At 43.4% G+C, this 17060-nt stretch overlaps 1 protein-coding gene across 1 annotated transcript in view; it reads right to left on the reverse strand.

The window, feature by feature from the left end:
• The window catches only part of STXBP5L (syntaxin binding protein 5L), a 198735-nt gene that overhangs the window by 117519 nt on the left and 64156 nt on the right, over positions 1–17060 (reverse strand). The window contains exons 9-11 of the mRNA XM_063128419.1: positions 9466–9544; positions 3400–3554; positions 2330–2402 (exon numbers count right to left, since the gene is read on the reverse strand). Of these exons, the coding sequence (XP_062984489.1) occupies positions 2330–2402; positions 3400–3554; positions 9466–9544 (307 nt within the window). The remainder of the gene's footprint in view (positions 1–2329; positions 2403–3399; positions 3555–9465; positions 9545–17060) is intronic.

Here is a 17060-nt window from a genome sequence, read left to right on the forward strand (position 1 = left end):
CCTGAGGAATCTGTATAACAAACAAGTAGCAACGGTAAGAACAGACCACGGAACAACGGACTGGTTTAAGATTGGGAAAGGAGTACGGCAGGGTTGTATACTCTCACCTTACCTATTCAACTTGTATGCAGAACACATCATGCGACGTGCTGGGCTTGACAAATCCAAGGCTGGAGTTAAAATCGCAGGAAGAAACATTAACAATCTCAGATATGCAGATGACACCACTTTGATGGCTGAAAGCGAGGAGGAGCTGAGGAGCCTTATGACGAAGGTGAAAGAAGAAAGTGCAAAAGCTGGGTTGCAGTTAAACCTCAAAAAAACCAAGATTATGGCAACCAGCTTGATTGATAACTGGCAAATAGAGGGAGAAAACGTGGAGGCAGTGACAGACTTTGTATTTCTGGGCGCAAAGATTACTGCAGATGCTGACTGCAGCCAGGAAATCAGAAGACGTTTACTTCTTGGGAGGAGAGCAATGACAAATCTTGATAAAATAGTTAAGAGCAGAGACACCACACTGACAACAAAGGTCCACATAGTTAAAGCAATGGTATTCCCCGTAGTAACCTATGGCTGCGAGAGCTGGACCATAAGGAAGGCTGAGCGAAGGAAGATGGATGCTTTTGAACTGTGGTGTTGGAGGAAAATTCTGAGAGTGCCTTGGACTGCAAGAAGATCAAACCAGTCCATACTCCAGGAAATAAAGCCAGACTGCTCACTTGAGGGAATGGTATTAAAGGCCAAACTGAAGTACTTTGGCCACATAATGAGAAGACAGGAGACCCTGGAGAAGATGCTGATGCTAGGGAAAGTGGGAGGCAAAAGGAAGAGGGCAAGATGGATGGATGGATATTCTGGAGGTGACAGACTTGACCTTGGGGGAGCTAGGGGTGGCGATGGCCGACAGAAAGCTCTGGCGTGGGCTGGTCCATGAAGTCACGAAGAGTCGGAAGCGACTGAACGAATAAACAACAACAAAATATTTTTAATATTACGTGTAGAATTTATATTTAAAAAGTAATAATACAGAATGGAAAAGGTGGGGTGTGTGGCATGGTGGGAGTTGTAGGACTTTTTTTCCTGCCCAAACATGCACAGGGTTATGCCTTTAGAAGTCAAGGAGAATAGTTCTAGCTTGACCTTCTTGACGTGCTCGTTTTCAAAGCACATGTTGTTGTTTTGTATTTTTTATTTGCTGGCACAGTCCATCATATAAGACTCCACCTGCAGTCACTCTTGTTTTATTGGTGCTCTATTATTTTAAAGTTATTTTAGTCATACTCTAATTTGTCTAATTTGTAATTTGTCTTATAAACTGTTTTAAGTGTCTGGCTCAGAGTAAATGGTTAAATAAAAAAACTGATGAACTAAATACTCCTTCACATAAATGCAATACCAGGCACACATAAAATGTGGTGGGGAACATATTTACTCCTCTCCTTACTCTAGAAACCACTGATCCTAGGCAAACTGAACACACACTTCATAGTACATTGAACCAGATGATTGTGAGGCGGCATTAAGCCAGGGTGATTAACCCAACAAAAGCAGGGACATATTTTTATTCTCTTTCAGCTCTTTGCAAGGCCCTGAGGTAGCAAGGAAATTTGACATACACACACATGAATTGCAAGGTGTAATTAATTGAATCAATACATCCATCTTTTTAAACTTTAATCCCAAATTAAATATCCTCCTTACCCTCATTTAATCAGTGGAACTGAAAACAAAATAAAGAAGTCAACAAACTCTAGCAGAGCAAACCAAAAGAGATTACAGGTAACTGAAGCTGTTTCACTACATACTTTAAACATAGATCTTACACAGCACAGATGGGCATTGTTGTAGTTTTTCAATATACACTTTGGCTTTGTTTTTTCCATGATATTCTATATTCCCAAACTTGGTTAAAAATAAAAACATAAAATTGATCAGGGGTCTGGAAACAAAGCCCTATGAGGAGATACTGAAAGAACTGGGCATGTTTAGCCTTGAGAAGAGCCTTGAGTGGAGACATGATAGCCCTCTTCAATTACTTAAAAGGTTGTCACACAGAGGAGGGCCAGGATCTCTTCTCGATCCTCCCAGAGTGCAGGACACGGAATAACGGGCTCAAGTTACAGGAAGCCAAATTCTGGCTGGACATCAGGAAAAACTTCCTGACTGTGAGCATTCAAGGTATAGCTGGACAGTCATCTGACAGGTATGCTTTTAGGTGGATTCCTGCACTGAGCAAGGGGTTGGACTCAATAGCTTTATAGGCCCCTTTCAACTCTACTATTCTATGATTCATTCTAAAGATGAATCATGTGGAATAAATACTTACTTGCTTTGAGTCAAGTCAATGACAATGAAATCTTTTTCCAACAGTACAACTAAAGCATAAGGTTCTTGAATTTCTAAGAATTAAACATAAATATTAATTAGGACATTAAATAAGTACTAAATTATATTGCTATCCTAAATAATCACTAAATGAAGTCTTTAAGGCAGAATCCTGAAGAGCTGGAAATAGTTTTCCAAGCTAGGAGATATGATATTTAATTACATTCTTATTTGAATAGACGTCAGTGGCAAGAAGCTTACACACTGTTATTAGAAACTAAAATAACATTCAATTTTCCTCCCTATCACATTATTAGAATGACACAGTGACTTAAACCTATCTGGAACACGGATGGTAGTTTGCATGTTATATAAATACAGCTTTAATGTACTCTAGTATATGCCATGTCACACCTTCTCACAGAGAAAGTGATATCAAATGAGTAAGAGACAACTTACACTGAACAAACTCCACCTTTTAATAGTGTGAGGATGTGCGACTCATTCTGGGAGTAGGTGATGCTACATTCCACATAATCTGGACAATTGACGTGCAATGGCCAATTCCAATGTTCCTAGAGCCCTCATGGACAATAGTTTTTGATAGCAACTATGCTGCTAAGGATCCATTTGAATCAGGCCTCTAATACACACATTCGTATCGAGTAATACTTCAATATACCGTATTTCTTCGATTCTAAGATGCACTTTTTCCCCATATAAACATCTCTAAAAATGGGGTGCGTCTTAGAATCGCAGGTGCGTTTATTATTTCTTAGAATCAAAGCTTTTTTTCTGTTGGTGGTACTGAAAATAGTGTGCGTCTTACAATCGAAGAAATACGGTAGTTGAAATGCTTTTATGAATATTAGTATTACTATAAACCCTCCGCTCCACCATAGATTCTTATGGAGAAGGCACAAAAAGATTGACTTACACATATGAGGTTCTGCAAAACCCCGGGAAGATTGGGGGGGAAACTTAAGAGACTACATTTTTCAAAACACTTTTGTCTCTCTTTTCTACTGTTTTGCTCTCTGACCACTGCATACAACTGTAACACACACTCACCGTTTGGGTATGGAGTTTCACAAAGAGTTAAAAAGTCAACTATGGGGTGATCCATCTCAAGCACTGTAATTGCTTTTCCATGCATTATCGTCAGACTTGGCCTTCGCCAAGGTTTGTCATAAGAAAGTCCACCAGAAAAAATTATAAAAGGGTCACTATATTGGAAACAATAATAAGAGCATGATCATTTTACAGTTTTTGCACTGACTTTCAGCCCAAATATTTCTGCAAGTCGGAAAAAGGAACTAAGTTTATTTTATTATTTATTTATAATTGATTATATCTTTAATCTGCCCAATAACCAGGGTTCTGTATGAAACCAGTTTGTCCATTCTAATTGATTGATTTATTGTAAATTATTTTTAGCTCATCTTTATTTATTTATTTATTGCATTTTTGTACTGCCCAATAGCCGAAGCTTTAAGGGTAGAACCCTGTAAAACACACCATATGTAAATTAGGGATCTGTTCCGCTCCGATTAGAATCGGAGAATCAGAAGCGAATTGGCCTGCTCCGCCTTGCCCAGAGGCGGAGTAGAAGCGGACCGGGGACCCGTAGAAGCACGGCGAAGAGAAGCGCCCATACGCGGAGCGCTTCTCTTTTCACGGTGCGATCCGATCGTGATTTTGAAAAATTTCGCCCATAGTATTGCATTGCAGAAAAGAATAGGGGATAATTGTGTTGTTTTTTAAGCGATCTTTCTACAACTTCTTGTGCTTAGAGAGTCGTGGCTGGCGGTCATTTTGAGCCTGCTCTCTGCGTGCTGCGGTTCGCTTGCTAGAATTTTTTGAAAAAAATCGGTTAAAAACAGTGGGAAAAGGTACCTTTTCGAAGGGCTGAGGGGCAGAGTCAACTCCCAGTCATGATCACATGATCCCAAAGTTGGAGGAGGGGATAGGCAAAACGGGTAACTTGGGATTCTGGGAACTTCTCTTTCTTAGTCTGAACGGACTTTTCCCAGTGTTTTTTAAAACAGTAGCCCCACCAAATGCACAAACACAACCTGAAATCATATACTAAGCAAATAAATAACAGATAGGAAATACAGCACTGCTACCCACCATAACTTTGGGGAACAACTGAATAGATGTGGTGCAAGGGGATGAGCTCCCCTAGGGAATGTGGACATGCCCAGTGCACTCTCCTGTCCTTGAAGGGCCATCAGAGCCCTCTAAAGGTAAACCCGTGGAGAAGCAATGCCTTTCATGAGTTGAAGTGAAAGTTTGCTTCTTAAAGACTGGTCCCTAGACAGGGACAGTCAAATTGGTGCAATTATCCCCCTCCCCCTGGGCACGTCCACTCCCCTCTTACTGGTAAAAGACAGATATAGCCTTTTTTAAAAAAATCTTCTGTTGTTTATTCAGCAATACTACTGCTTTTAATTCCACCCCTCCTTTGTTTATTTATTTATTTATTCCATTTTATATGCATTACTGGCTTTGAAACTATCCTTGGCTCACTTCCTTATGCCCCCAGAAATGTCTGCTGCCTGCTTGCCTTCCCTCCCTCCTCCCCTGCCCGCCTCGCAGGGATGGTTTGTGTGTGTCTTGCTTTGACTCAGGGGAGAAGTCCTTCCTGCGCTCACTTAGACTTTTGGAAGTTCCAAATCAATTTTTCAAGTGTGGAAGAAGATTCATATTTAGGTTTATCTCTACTCCCCAATTCATGGCATGTTGGGATTTCCTTTGAAATGGCCCCATTGAGGTGTCTGCAGCTTTAAATCCCTGAGATACTGGGGTGTACGATTTTCATAAATTCCCCAAAAATCAGGGGATGATGGGATTGGCTTGAGTCTCAGCATGCATGTGTATCCCTGGATAAGCTATCATGGTGCCGAGTTTGAGATTTCTAACATGAAAATTGACGGAGATATCAAAAGGGGTGTGAATTGGGGTGAGTTAAAAGGTTAGAGCCCCGCCAAAAATCAGGGGATGATGGGATTGGCTTGAATCTTGCCATGAATGTGGCTCTAGATGGCATCTGTGGGGGTGCCCACTTCAATTTTTTTTTATCTGTCAAAATGTCGGAGAACAGCCCATGTCTGCAAATGGGGTGTCCGATTTTCATAAATTCCCCAAAAATCAGGGGATGATGGGATTAGCTTGAGTCTTGGCATGCATGTGTATACGTCCATGAGGTGTCATGGTGCCAAACATGAGGTTTCTAACTTTAACAGAAAAAAAGTTGTATACTTTTTTGGCTTTCAATGCAAGCCTATGGGGGGGAAAGCGGAGCTCCGATCCGGATCCGGAGCTCCGCAGCGGAGCAGAGCGGACTATAGGTGGAGCGGAGCAGAGCGAAGCGGCCCAATCCGCAAATTGCGGATCTGGAAGAGAAGCGGATCGGGGGGTCCGTGCACACCCCTAATGTAAATTGTAATTAAATTTTAAACACTGACTTTGACCTTCTTGGGATTCTTGAATTGAAAAATTATAATTTCAATATCGAAATGTGAGTTAATGCAGTTGCATTATAAGTCTGATTACGGGACCTACTAAAAAGGTCACCAAATGCCCATTGATGTATTACCAGGTTAGGAAAGACAGCACCAAGTCTAAGAGGTCACCAACATGTTTAATGAGCAGTGTCAAGGAAACTATTAGAGAAAAGAGGGCTTCCTTTAGAAAATGGAAGTCTTGCCTAAGTGAGGAAAATAAAAGGGAGCACAAGCTTGCACAAAGTAAAATAAATAAAGGCAATGCAAGCAAACAATAAGAGATGCAAAAAAAGCATTTTGAAGAGCATATCACTAACAATATCAAGGCAAACAATAAAGAATTCTTTAAATCTACTGGAAGCAGAAAACTAGCTAGGGAGGGAGTTGGACCATTGGATGACAATGGAGTTAATGGAGTACTGAAGGAGGACAGGGAGATTGCAGAGAACCTGAATGAGTTCTTTGCATCAGTGTCCACTGCAGAGGATATAGGACAGATTCCTGTGCCTGAACTGATGTTTTCAGGAAGGGAGTCTGAGGAACTGAGGCAAATAGTGGTGACAAAAGATGAAGTTCTCAACCTTATTGATAAACTGAAAGTAAATAAATCATCAGCCCAGATGGGATCCATCCTAGAGTTCTCAAAGAACTCAAAATATGCAACATGTACCAAAGGACTGGAAAATGGCGAGTGTAACACAAAATCCCTCACCAAAGACTCCTGAGCAGACTTCTGAGCAGACTTCTGAGCAGACTTAGCAGACATGGAATAAAAGGAGAGGTCCTCCTATGGATCAGTAACTGGTTAAAGAACTGAAAGCAGAGAGTAGGAGTAAATAGTAAATTCTCCCAATGGAGGGAAGTAAATAGTAGGGTCCCACAGGGATTTGTGTTGGGGTCAATTCTTTTCAACTTGTTCATAAATGATCTGGAATTAGAAGTGAGCAGTGAAGTGGTCAAGTTTGCTGACGACACCAAATTAAAACAAAAACTGATTGTGAGGAGCTCTCCAGAATGAGAGAATGGGCATCCAAATGGCAATTGTGGGTCAATCCAAGCAAGCGTAAAGCAAAAAACATTAGGCAAAAAACAACAACTTCAAGTATAACCTGATGGGATCTAAGCTAGTGGTGACCAACCAAGAAGAAGACCTTGGGGATTGTGGTGAATAGCTTGATGAAAATGTCAAACCAATGTGTGCCACTGCTGTAAAAAAAGAAAGAAAAAGGCAAACTCCACGTTAGTCATAATTGGAAAAGGAATTGAGAATAAAACTGCACGCATTGTACTCTCTCTGAAAATTGCATTTGCTTACCATCGCATCTCCACCCATGTGTTTGTCCCTCATAATTTCCTCTCTTGAAAGAGGAAGTAAACAACTTGCAGATGGCCCATTCAGTGGGCTGTTTTGATCCCGCTGCTTCTCCTGCACACAGCAGGAGTTAGTAGCAACTTCCGTCTTTAAAAATAAGTCAAACTTACTGGGGTGTTTTTTTGTGGCATGAACAAGGCTAGAAGGGGCGGGAGGCATCCAGGAGGCAGACAAAGTTGTGAGAGGGACCCGTGAAAATTCGTGCGTTCCCAGTAACAAGTGTGCAATAAAACATTTGTCTGATGGAGCTCTCTGTCTTTCTCCAAAAATAGGTATGAAAAATTATCAACTTCAAGAGTATATCAAAATAATGGAAGATTTTTAAATGTTTTACTACACACAGACAGGAGAGAAGACCTACGCAAAGTGAATTCTCTTCAAGACAGCTATATGTCGGAAACAGCTCTCAATTTGGGTTCGTTCTGTTTGTTATTCTCTTCTATCAGACTGAATTGAGATTTGAAACCAAGGCCATTGCTAGACGAGGGTTTAGCCCGGGCTGAAACCTGGGCTCACCCGTGTGTGCAGATGACGCACAGGGGATCCCAGGGTCAGGCCGGGCTAAACCCTCCCTTGACCCGGGATAACCAGATCCACTTGTGGCCCGGTTTTTCCGCAGCCCCGGGCTAAGCCCGGGGCTGCAGAGAGTCTAGCAATTTCTGCGGCTTTTCCCAGCTACACAGCTTACTCGCGAGTAGCCGGGAGAAGCCGCGACCATCGGGCCGGGAGCGAGGGAATCGCGGGGGGGAGAGATGGGGCGAGTGGACGGGTGAGCAAGTGGGCGAGCAAACGGGCGGGGGCGAGTGGACGGGCGGGCAAGTGGGGGCAAGCGGACGGGCGAGCAGGCTGGCAAGCGGGGGGCGAGCGGATGGGCGGGAGTGGACTGGCAAGCGAGCAGGCGGGAGCGGACTGGCGAGCGGGGGGCATCAGACATTGTGGGGGGGAATCAGGGGGAGGGGGAGCGAGGAACCCATTAAAAAAAAAAGACTTACCTTCTCATTGGTGCGATCCTGGGCACATGGTCCTTTAATTTAAAAAAATGGCTGAAGCGACGGGGCTTTCCCTTACCCCGTCGCATGCTACGTCTAGCTAGGGGCGACTGCCTGTGCTAGCTGCAGCGCGGCCTCGCCCCTACTCCCCTCCGGATTACCTGGTAGGTCTAGCAAGGCCTCAAGTCTCCCTGGTTAAAGTGTATCATTCTTCCCACTACATCACAATAGCTTAGCTGTGTGTTCAAATAGTCTGTGTGGGCTCCATCACACCTATTTTCCCCCCTGGTTTGCCTCTGCGTTTTTTACCTCCGTTTGGTTTGGCGTGGCACTGTGAAACCTTCCTTTCACTTGCTTGCTCTTCCACTCCACTCCACCCCACCCCTTCTCCTTCCCCCTCTTGTACATTGGTTGTGGTACTCTGATGGGTGTGGACTCCTTCGCTCTGGCTTTTTTGTCTATACTGAAGCTAAGAGCTAAAACCCAGCAATTGATTGAAAGGAATTCCCTGTAGGGCATTTGCAAAATATACGCTCTCGTTCAGGCTGTGGTGGTGGTGACCCCCTGCATTGTAACAATGCCTCCCCCCAGTACAAAACTCTGCACTGCAATCCTTTCTCTCTGGCTAAGCTGCCCGAGTGCTGCAAAAGCTGACTTCTTTCTGCACTGCAAAACCTAAGTCCTTAGTGCTAACATGTACAAACATCCCCATGACTGGAGGAGAACTGCCCTGCCCTCCCCTTTCATCACCAAGCTCTCCCTTCACAGCACACACTCCCGACAAAGGAAAATGCGAGAAGACATCACTACACAAAAGCTTCAGGGTACATTAAATGCACTTGGGGAAAATAATCCACAATTTCCCCTTTCTAGGAGCTCTATGTGCTTCTTTGAAACGCTTAAAAAACAAAACGTTTTCCTGCTATTTTTTCCCCTGTGGAAATTTAATGAATTTGACTTATTTGTTAAAATCATAGACTTTCTAAATGTATGGTGAAAAACAAAACCATTTAAAATTTGTTTTAAACGTTAGCTGTTTTTATGTTTTTAAATTTCGTATATTGATTTTTTAATGTTTAGTCTTTTTATCTAATCTTTTTAATTTTTGTAAACCACCCAGAGAGCTTCAGCTATGGTGCAGTATATAAATGTAAATAAATAAATAAACAAACCATCATACCAGCATGAATGCATTGATTTAAGCAAAAACAAGCTGCTGTAGAGTGATCATTGCCATCTCCTTAATATGATAAAGAAACCTACCTACCTGTTTTTACAAGTCTTGTACTCTACTTTAAGAATTGGTTTACAAGATTCAATTTTTTTCCCATCCCGTTGAATTCTACCTGTAAGAAAATAATTTAAAAAATTGTTTGAAAATGCAAACTTATTTCCCCTTAAGATCAATGGATTTGCATAATAATTCTACTATTTAATTCAGTTATTTCCCCGAAGAATCAGAGCTGAAACTGACAATAATGTACTGTGCAATTAAAAATATTTCATGTAGTGGCTCAATCACTTAGATAACTAGTTTATCTGTAGATTCCAACCCTTCATGAGCCAATAGTTACCATCCTCCTTTAGGCCCTGGGAAATCCAGGGAAGAGATTATCATTGTAGTTCTTTTCTCACCATGTGGATGGAGCTGACAGACAACCATCTCTCCATGCAATTGCAACCATTTCAAGGGACACTGTTAGAACCAACATGGATGTAATTTCTATGCTTTTTACAAAATCAAGCACTGTGAGGCATGCTGCAATTCCCCCAGGCAGAGTGGATAGTTTAACCCTGGGATCTCCACCAGGCTCCCTGCCCCTCCTGATCTTTATTTTATTTCTCAAGATTTTTGTTAATTAATTGTCTTTCACTGGGACACCAGCATACTGCAAAGCAATGTGCTGCCTTCCAACACCATCCTATTTGTGTTCAAAGGAGTGGTTTTATATTTTGGAGTGCAGAGACCACCGCTATCTTGTATTTAGGTTCTTGGACAACTTATGTTTCTTCTAGTCTCACCAGTTTGCCTTCTGGGAAGGAGAAGGTTACTTATCTGTAACAGCAGTTCTTCACATGATCATCTGTGCATTCACAGATATGGGCTCTGCGCCTAAGCAGAACCAAGTTGGGAACCTTCAAATGAGGAATTTTTGGCAGGACCCCTACCCCACTGAGTGGGTGGTGACCAACCAGCTCCAAGCTCTTTTGCATGAGACTGGTTATTGTTGGCCCGCCTAGCACCAACGATATAATCTTTCCAGGAACAGGTTAAGACTATCCTCTACTCCCAAGCATTTATATATGACAGATGTCTGAACAGGTCTACCATTTTATTGAAACTATATTTTGCTGTTTAAATTTTGTATATTTAAATCTTTATGCTGCATTTTAACCTGTGAATTGTTGTGAACTGCCCAGAGAGCTTTGTCTATTGGACAGTATAGAAATGTAATAAATACAATAATAATAATAATAATAATAATAATAATAATAATAATAATAATAATAATAATAATAATATGCTCCGGGCAGCTTCCTGCCTATTCCCTCAGTTCCTGGAGACTGCCAAACATAGCCTTGGAACCAAAGGAAAACTCAGTACTAAGTACACTCTAAAGTAAGGTTGGTGTATGGATATGTGAGTGTGTGAATACACGGATGTCCATTTATGGGAATTTGAGTAATTCTGACTGAGGTTGTCCAAAAAGTGGTTGTTCACCCTCACTATGTGAACAGCTATTAGACTGACATAGTGAGGGATGCACCAGTGATAGATCCAGAGTGTGAGATCAAGCAGGGAAAGGGATCTTGTTTCACCTTGCTTGTTCAGATAATAACCAGTAGTGGTGTTGCTGGATACTATCTGAACCAAGTGTTCTTGTATCACAAGGCCTTCAGAACAGCTAAATACTCTAGCTGACTGATATGATGCTTGGATTGAGTCTTGGACCAGTTCTTAGAATCATAGAATAGCAGAGTTGGAAGGGGCCTACAAGGCCATCGAGTCCAACCCCCTGCTCAATGCAGGAATCCACCCTAAAGCATCCCTGACAGATGCTTGTCCAGCTGCCTCTTGAATGCCTCTAGTGTGGGAGAGCCCACAACCTCCCCAGGCAACTGATTCCATTGTTGTACTGCTCTAATAATCAGAAAGTTTTTCCTGATGTCCAGCTGGAATCTGGCTTCCTTTAACTTGAGCCTGTTATTCCGTGTCCTGCACTCTGGGAGGATCGAGAAGAGATCCTGGCCCTCCTCTGTGTGACAACCTTTTAAGTATTTGAAGAGTGCTATCATGTCTCCCCTCAATCTTCTCTTCTCCAGGCTAAACATGCCCAGTTCTTTCAGTCTCTCTTCATAGGGCTTTGTTTCCAGACCCCTGATCATCCTGGTTGCCCTCCTCTGAACCAGGATGATCAGGGGACATCCTGGTTGCAAATCCTGGTTACACATCCTCAGAGTTCCACAGTGTGTACCCCAACCTAAAGCTGGTATGCTTCTGCACTGATGTCAAAATAGAGGAAATGTCAATGGCTGGCATTGATTGAGATGTAGAAATAGGCATCTTTTAGGAACTAGTGATGTCGACCTATCTCCCTCCCAAAGTAGAGGATAAAAGCAAGCATGACCATCCAAAAGTGCTTTGCATGATGTATGAATTTACCTCTGTGAGGTACAGAATCAGTCAAAGACCTCCATCCCATTTCAGGACAGTGAAATAATGAGAGTAGAACCCGTCATGAACCTTTGTGGTGATTCCAACACCCCCTGCCAGTATGAGACAATAAAGACTTCTGCTATGAAATCTACAAAGCTTTATTCAACAAACACACATCTCTTCTCACCTGAAGGGTGTGTGAATGCTAGGAGCTATGTTCTAAGCTTAATTTGACTAACAAATCTAGGCAGTTGCATTCAACTCAAGCAGGACTGTTCCCAGGATTCCAACAGACACTTTTAGTCAGCGAGGGTCTTTCTCGAGAAGTCTCTTGCGAACTGCTACCCTAAGAGACTGCCTCACACTTCCTCTCAACTCCACCCTCTTGACTCTGTGGTGGAATCTGGGATCTGTCAACTCTGATGTCTTCTACCCCTCAGACAGAGGCGGAGTTCCCAAGAAGGAGGATGGTCTCTGGGCCATCTGCATTCTCACAGATAAACTGCTGGGAATATTCATCCTTGACTCCTGGGGGGATTCCACACGTCGTACTGAGGGCGCTTCCATGCGCCCCCAGTGCGACCCCAAAGCGATTGTGTAGCTTGCCTGGAGAAGAGACGAGGAAGAGGCGTCCTTGCCGCTGCCGCCACCCACCTACCTCCTCGCTGGCCGGGTCGGAGAGCTCGGCGGAAGAAGGTGGGGCAAGCTACACGATCGCTTTGGAGGCGCACTGGGGGCGCATGGAAGCGCCCTCAGTACGACGTGTAGAACACCCCTGAAGAGTTTTGGAGATTCTCCACTCCTGCTTCCTGTGTTGGCTGGTAAATTTCTGGTCCTCCCCCTCCTCCTTCTTCAGATTCTGAGTCTGATTGACCCCCACAAGCCCTTCATCCATACTAAGGAGAACGGGCCTGATCCTGACAACCTTTAGCTTTGAAATGACCTTTATTACCCCTTTTAACAGAAGGCTGTTCACTTCTGCCCATAGCATGGCTGAGGGTGCTATAGTCCTGATAGCGCTCATTGGAGCAAGGTTGTCAAACTTGATTCTGTAACTCGACTGGATAATGAAGAAAACCCATAAATCTGATGTTATCTGTTTCCAAGCCTGGAAATAGTGCAAAAGATGATAGCCAAAGGTGAGGTGACAGACAAAGGGATCAAGTGGAAAACTGAGGGAGTCAAAAGGTGACATTTCTTTTTGTCATCTTGCGTCCTTTGGGTGTTCCTGAATTGTTTCACTTGTGCTAGTGATTGGCATAAAATTTATTTATTTATTGCATTTCTATACGCCCAATAGCCGAATCTCTCTGGGCAGTTCTGCTGGCAAACAGGATGTCGTGGCTGATACAATATGAAACGGGATACTTGGCTCAGCAATAGTACAAACGAGAAGGATCTTGGAATTGCTGTAGACTGCAAGCTGAATATGAGCCAACAGTGCGATATGGCTGCAAGAAAGGCAAATGCTATTTTGGCCTGCATTAATAGAACTATAGCTTCCAAATCACATGAGGTACTGGTTCCTCTCTATTCGGCCCTGGTTAGGCCTCATCTAGAGTATTACGTCCAGTTCTGGGCTCCACAATTCAAGAAGGACGCAGACAAGCTGGAGCGTGTTCAGAAGAGGGCAACCAGGATGATCAGGGGTCCGGAAACAAAGCCCTATGAAGAGAGATTGAAAGAACTGGGCATGTTTAGCCTGGAGAAGAGAAGATTGAGGGGACACATGATAGCACTCTTCAAATACTTAAAAGGTTGTCACACAGAGGAGGGCCAGGATTTCTTCTCGATCCTCCCAGAGTGCAGGACACGGAATAACGGGCTCAAGTTAAAGGAAGCCAGATTCCAGCTGGACATCAGGAAAACCTTCCTAACTGTTAGAGCAGTACAACAATGGAATCAGTTGCCTGGGGAGGTTGTGGTCTCTCCCACACTAGAGGCATTCAAGAGGCAGCTGGACAAGCATCTGTCAGGGATGCTTTAGGGTGGATTCCTGCATTGAGCAGGGGGTTGGACTCAATGGCCTTGTAGGCCCCTTCCAACTCTGCTATTCTATGATTCTAGGACAATATACATTCATCTCACAGTGTTTCTGGCCTTCTGTACAGCTTCTGCACCTTCACAAGAACAGATGTTGAGAGAATACCTATTCCCTTTTGTTCATCCAACTCTTGTATGTTGTTAGGCATTGATAACTCCAAATTCCTCCATATACTTGAGCATCCTGAATCTCTTTAGTTTAATGAAGCTGAATCCATACTGCAAGCTAAAGCTGCTCAAAAAACATTTAATGATCCAGCAGGTGGTTCCAAGCGCCTGATATGATCTGGGTAGCATTGTTGCAAAAATCCACCTGGGCCTGTGAGGGCAGCGGATGCACTTGGGTGCAGAGCCGCCCTGACCTCTGGGTTGCACCCTTTGTTTGCCCCTTTCCCCCACTGTGTTAATGGCCTTGGGGAAGTCACATGTTGCTCCGTCCTCCCAATGCCAGGGACCCTTGTGTTAAGAGGGCCTTTAAGGCCCCGATTGTCACGGGGGAGGGGATAGCAAAGGGAGCTTTCTGGGACCTCCAGAGGTCACGCAATTCAGGAGGCCCCAGAAAGCCCACTTTGTAGAGGGCTCAGGAAGCTTGCGCATGCGCACCCTCCTAAGCACTCAGCAAGCGCTTGCGTGGCCTGGCTCGTTGGAGCAGGGGCGTTTGAGTGGGGCTTAGTGAGCCCTTGCTGAGCTCGCCAAAGCCTAGATCTGGGATTACTCATTACAATTTTGCTTCACTGAAGAAACAAAAAATCAAAGCTGGAAGAACTGCTAGATATTGAGGAAAACTCTGCAAAATATAAAACTTTTTTTTTAAAAAAGGAAACTTTTTGTATGTACAGAACAATGCCAGGACTAGCAAAATCATTAGTCTTAGATTACCTATTGATTTAAAATACAAAATAAAACCCAGAAATTGGGGGGAAATGTTTTATAAACACAGGGAAAATACTGTTCAGTACAGTATTCATGGAGGATAAAGCTATCAATGGCCACTAGACCTGGTGGTTATGTGCTACCTCTAGTATCAGAAGCAGTGTGTCTATGTACATCAGTGGCTGGAGAACGTGGGCGGAGGGTGCTGTGTATTTCCACAGGCAGCTGGCTGGCCACTGTGTGAACAGAACACTGGATCATGGTCTGATTCCGCACAGTTCTTCTTATGTTCTTCTTAACCATTACTTTTGCATCACAATCTACCATGTATCTGGAGGTGTTTGTTTGTTGCCTCACCTTGGAAAACCTTAGCAAGTTCACGCTTGAGCTCAGGGAGGTGGTCCAAAAGAGATCCCTAAGAAAAAAAGCTAGTATCTGGCCATTGTGGCATGACAGCTGCTGGGGTGGCAAAAGAATAGATAAAATACCCATCGAGTTTGCCTTCCTTGTCCACAGGAGATTAAATGGACCTTTTCCAATTTCCCCTGCAACACCTCAACAATAACAAAAGTGGTGATAGGACAGCTGAACAAAAGCGCTGCACCCATCTCTAGAACTTTGTCAACTCAAGAGGCTTTGACATGGGCAGAACAGAAGATGGAGGCTCCCAAGACTGCATTAAAGTGGAAAACACGGGAATCACTATCAGAGAAGATTTTAAAAGTTCATTTATTATTTATTTACAAAATTTCCATACCGCTCCGTATCTAAAATAGATTCCAGAGTGGTGCACACAGGAATGAAACAGAAAAAAGAAATATCATGATGATGATATTTATTCATATTCTGCCTTTTCCCCAGTACTGGGGACTCAATATTAAAACATGTTAAAGCCTACAAATATAAATTTACAAAACTTAAAAGAGAATTAAGCCCACAGTAAAATTAAAAGCATTTTTTTTAAAAAAAAGAGTTAACAATTTTTTAAAAATCCGATACATTAACACAGGTCAAGAGTATTTCCAAAAGCCTGCCAGATTCCAGAACAAAACAGGGAGCCAGTCTAGTCTTCCTGGGAAGGGAGTTCCAGAGCCTTGGAACAGCCACTGAGAAGGCCCTCTCCCGTGTATGCATCAGGCGTGCCTGTGATGTTGGTGGGACTGAAAGGCCTCCCCAGAAGATCTCAGAGCATGGGCAGGCTTAGATGGGAGAATATGGTCTTTCAGACAACCTAGACCCGAGCCATATAGGTAAGGTGACCACATGAAAAGGAGGGCAGGGCTCCTGTATCTTTAACAGTTGTATTGAAAAGGAAATTTCAGCAGGTGTCATTTGTATATATGGAGATCCTGGTGAAATTTCCTCTTCATCACAACAGTGAAAGCTGCAGGAGCTATACTATAGAGACCAGATTTAAAAGAGGGCAGCTTTAACTGGTGTGATGAAGACAAAATTTCACCAGGTTCCCCATATATACAAATGACACCTGCTGAAATTCCCTTCTCTATACAACTGTTAAAGATACAGGAGCCCTGTCCTCCTTTTCATATGGTCACCCTAATATAGGGCTTTATAAGTCATAACCAGCACTTTGAATTGTGCCTGGAAACATACTGGAAGCCAGTGAAGCTGTTGTAACTGGGGAGTTGTATGCTCCTGTAACCAGCCCCAGTCAACAATCTGGCTGAAGCTTTTTGAACCAGCTGAAGTTCCCAAACACTCTTCAAAGGTAGCACGTTACAGTAATCCAATTTACTGTAACTAAGGCATGTGTCACCATGGCCAGGTCTGACATCTCTAGGAACAGGTGCAGCCGGCACACTAGCTTTAACTGTGCAAATGCACTCCTGGCCACTGCCGAGACCTGGGCATCCAGGCTCAGGGCTGAATCTAAGAGTACACCCAAGTTGTGAATCTGTGTCTTCAAGGGGAGTGCAATTCAGCACAAACTGAATCCCTATTCCCTGATTTGCCTTTCGACTGACCAGGAGCAACTCTGATTTGTCTGTGTTAAACTTCAATTTGTTTGCCCACATCCTGTCCATTACTGCAAACAGACACTTATTTAGCACCAAAACAGCTTCCTTGGAATTGGGTGGAAAGGAGTAGAGCTGCGTGTCATCAGTGTACTGGTGATACCGAACTCCAAACTCTGAACAACCTCTCTCAACATTTTCATGTATATGTTAAATAGCATGGGGGACGAAATGGAACCCTGAGGCACTTCACAGGCCAATGGCCATGAAGTTGAGCCAAAGTCCCACAGTACCACCTTCTGGGTTCGCCCC

This window comes from Elgaria multicarinata, chromosome 6 (assembly GCF_023053635.1).
Source record: "Elgaria multicarinata webbii isolate HBS135686 ecotype San Diego chromosome 6, rElgMul1.1.pri, whole genome shotgun sequence".
In the NCBI taxonomy this organism is placed as follows: Eukaryota; Metazoa; Chordata; class Lepidosauria; order Squamata; family Anguidae; genus Elgaria; species Elgaria multicarinata.